Raw genomic sequence first — 3,470 nt, 5'->3', positions numbered from 1 at the left:
AGTATTGTGTGTTTTCATATATGTATGTATAAATGTGCAAAAATTTGTGCATACTGAAGTACAAAAAGAAAAACTCAAATAACGCATCTTAATGCCATAATTTATCTCCATAAAATGTGTATTAAAAAGGATGTAGATAGTCATGACACTGCGATTCATTTGGGTATGGTTTTGAAAAAAATTTCCCATTTGAGGTCTTTTTTTAAATATCCCCAAAGGGAAAAAAAAAAGGCGGGAAATAAATTTGGAACGATTTTAACTTTTACACGGGAAAAAAACAGAAAACCAAAAAAAACTAATATTTTTCTTTAATGCACTGACAAAAAGGGCCATAAAAATTTTCGAGGGTTCAGTTTCACAGAATTGCAATCCCAATTGTCAACAAATGCTGCGAAAAAAAAATAGCAGGAAAAACCCAACAAACTCGAAAATTTAATTTTTTATTTACTTTCAAATACCCCAGCTTTTTATTGGCTTGAATAAAAGATACCATTAAAATTTTTATCAGTTAAAAACACCAAAACTGATCATTTCTGTGCTGCAGATTCAATTGATCAAATGTTTCTTATTGTAACAAATATATCATTTTCCCTTTTATTTTTTTAAAGCTGTAGAAAAAAATCCTAAAATGCTTTATCTGATTTTTTTTCCCGAAATTTGGTTTTAAGAATGAGGGGAAAAATCATATTTTTTTCAAACTCACTCAGAAAAAATTTTTTTTTATATTTTTACTTTAAAGCTAAAAGTCATTTTATTCCATCTTTTTATATAAATTTTTTTTTCCCCCAAAAAAACTAAAATGGGAAATTTTTCCTGTAGGGGAAAAATTTTAAGAGAAAGGTAAGGCATACCTCTTTTGAGCCCTTTCTTTTTTTGGGGGAAGTAAAAGAAAATGGTTTATCAATATTGGGCCCCTCTGGGGATTTTAAGGGAGCGTGCACAGTGGGGGTTTGGGAATTTTTTTATTCCTTTTTTAAAGATTTTGGGGGTGTTTCCCTGGCAAAGGATTTTTTTGGAGGGGGGGGGGGGGAAAGTAAAAACCTTATAAGTATCCACTGCAAAATGTGGTAAAAAATTTTTATGCCCAAAATTAGGGTTTTATGAGGGGCCCAAAATTTCATTACGGAGGGATTTCTTTCAAATGTGGGGGGGGGGCTGTGGGAAAGGCACATTACTTTTTAACCCAGGCGGGGTGTGGTCAAGCCAATCAAAAAGCTCCTGAGAACCCCTGCCCACTAAAAAAGCCCTTTAAATGGTTTTGGGGGGGAACAAAAAAATTAGCAAAACAGGGGGATAATAAACCTTTAGTCTTTTATTTCATTGCCCCTTTTAGAATACTCGGGGAAAAATAATTATAAATTTTTTAAAACGGGGGTTTTTTTTTTCACCCTAAATGCCAGTACGAATTTTACCCTGCGACTTTCTGAATTTTATCATCAGATTTTTTACTTTAATAATCTTAAAAATTGTGGTTTTAAAAAATACAATTGAAAATTTAAAAATTCAGACATTTTAAAAAAGCGGGGGAAAAACAAACAACTAAAAACCAAAAAGAAACCCCATTGGTCCTGCAGAAGATAAAATTCACATAAAACCAATGCATAATCCCTCAAAAAACCTTTGGGCAAACCCAAAATTATACTACTGCAAGCTATTTCTAATTTTCATTTTTCGTCTCCCACTATTGAGGGGCCTTTTGTAATGGGGATGTGTAAACCCCTTTGGGGCCAATTCGAGATCCCCAATTTTGGGAAAAAAATACAGCCCTTTTAGGTTACTTTTTTTTCTACACCTTTTACACAGCCCTTTTGGGTACATCATAAAATTTCCACTGTAATATACAATTTCTTTTTGAATCTGCAAAATTTCTTTTTCTTTTTTTCTTTCAAATTAGTATCAATTGAAATTTTATGGCCTCACAAAGCTGTTACAATATTTAAGAAAATTATAGCTTGTTTATCATCCCCAAGATTACAAATATATTTTTGGTTTTTAACTTGTTAAAATCCTCCTATTCTCCACTGCTCTTTAGTAACAGATCTCATGAAATACCTAATTTATGCAAGCAGGTTTTCAAATGCTGGGAAAGACTATTTCATTTACCAGACTTTCCTTACAAGACTTGGGTATTAATATATTCAATATGTATTCTACAGGGGTATAAAAAAAATTTTTAAAAAAAATTTTATTGCAGAAAGTGCAGCTAAATTAATCAATCTAATAGTTTAAATATGTTTATACTACCAGATTTTCTCAAGCATTCTTCATGGATTACATGAAATATATTTCCCATTAAAAGAAATTTAGACACCAGAAAAATTCTGACAGATTTTTTTCAAAAAAAATTGTTTTAACTTTTTTCTGAGCTAGAACAGTTTCCCCATGCTTTTTTTTTCGATGATGAAAAAATGTCATTGTGTTGTTTTTGCAAGAAAAACAACAAATTAAAATCTGTTTGGCTACATGGGAAGGCCCTAAGGACTTTTGGGATACGGGTCGGGCCCCAAAGGACCGGGGGGTTTGGGCCCCGGGGGGGGGGGGCGGGCCCGAGTTCCCCCAAGTCCCCCCGGGTGTAGTGCTCGGGTAAGGTTTTATGTTGGCCAGGGTTTTTCTTTAAAAAAAATTTGGTCTCAACTTCTACACAATATTTGGTTTAAATCTTATGTTTGACTAACCTCACTAAGCTTTTAAATGTTAAAAATGGTTGAAAATATATATGATGTTTATGGAACCGCAACTCACACCTAAAGAGGGTGAACCCAACCACGACCGCAGGGAATATAATTCCAGTTGTAATTTATCTATATTTATGTGCAATACTGAAAATTACTCAAAATTAAAATTTTTTTCCCAAAAGAAAGAAGGAGTATTGGGAATCCCTTAAATTTTGGGAAAAAACCTGGCTGCATATACTTGAAATTTTTCCCTTGGGCATAAAAAATTTTTACATCCCCTCCTGCCAATTTTCTTTTTTTATCACCAGTAAAATTTAAAAATTGAATGGGAATAAAGTGCCCATAGTTCATTTTTAATATTCTCATCATACCAAAACACAAATATGTACACAGTAGATATACCACACAGACCAAAGAGATTATGCACACTAGAGGTAACTATGTCTTTTCTCTCTTGGCAAAATCAAAATGTAACAGGGGGCAGAGTGGAAAATGAAGGCAATCTACTACAGCCACGCGGCCCACCACACCTACCTGTGCATGGATACTGCTTAGTACTTCTCTGAACTAAAGTCCCGGGTAAAAGGGACTAAAATGATTTCCAGCCCGGGCAGAGACCATAATTTTGCAAAAAATGAAACACGCCTTTAAATTTGTATTCATAGTTGCATGTAGTACAAAAACCCTTTTTCCCTCGGGGATTTTTTCCAAAAAAATTTTGGGGGTACCCTTGTTTTTATACCCCCCTTTCGTTTAAAATTTTTCCCTATATCCTACATTATCTCAATGAATGAG

At 33.5% G+C, this 3,470-nt stretch overlaps 1 protein-coding gene across 1 annotated transcript in view; it reads right to left on the bottom strand.

Moving 5' to 3' along the window:
- Positions 1-3,470, bottom strand: part of LOC119592950 (muscle calcium channel subunit alpha-1-like) — a gene marked incomplete at its 5' end in the record, with an annotated part of 130,968 nt that overhangs the window by 74,298 nt on the left and 53,200 nt on the right. The window contains 1 exon segment of the mRNA XM_037941842.1: positions 2,464-2,611. Coding sequence (XP_037797770.1) covers positions 2,464-2,611 — 148 coding nt within the window.

Source organism: Penaeus monodon, chromosome 31 (genome assembly GCF_015228065.2).
Source record: "Penaeus monodon isolate SGIC_2016 chromosome 31, NSTDA_Pmon_1, whole genome shotgun sequence".
In the NCBI taxonomy this organism is placed as follows: Eukaryota; Metazoa; Arthropoda; class Malacostraca; order Decapoda; family Penaeidae; genus Penaeus; species Penaeus monodon.
This window is presented reverse-complemented; position numbering and strand designations above follow the sequence as displayed.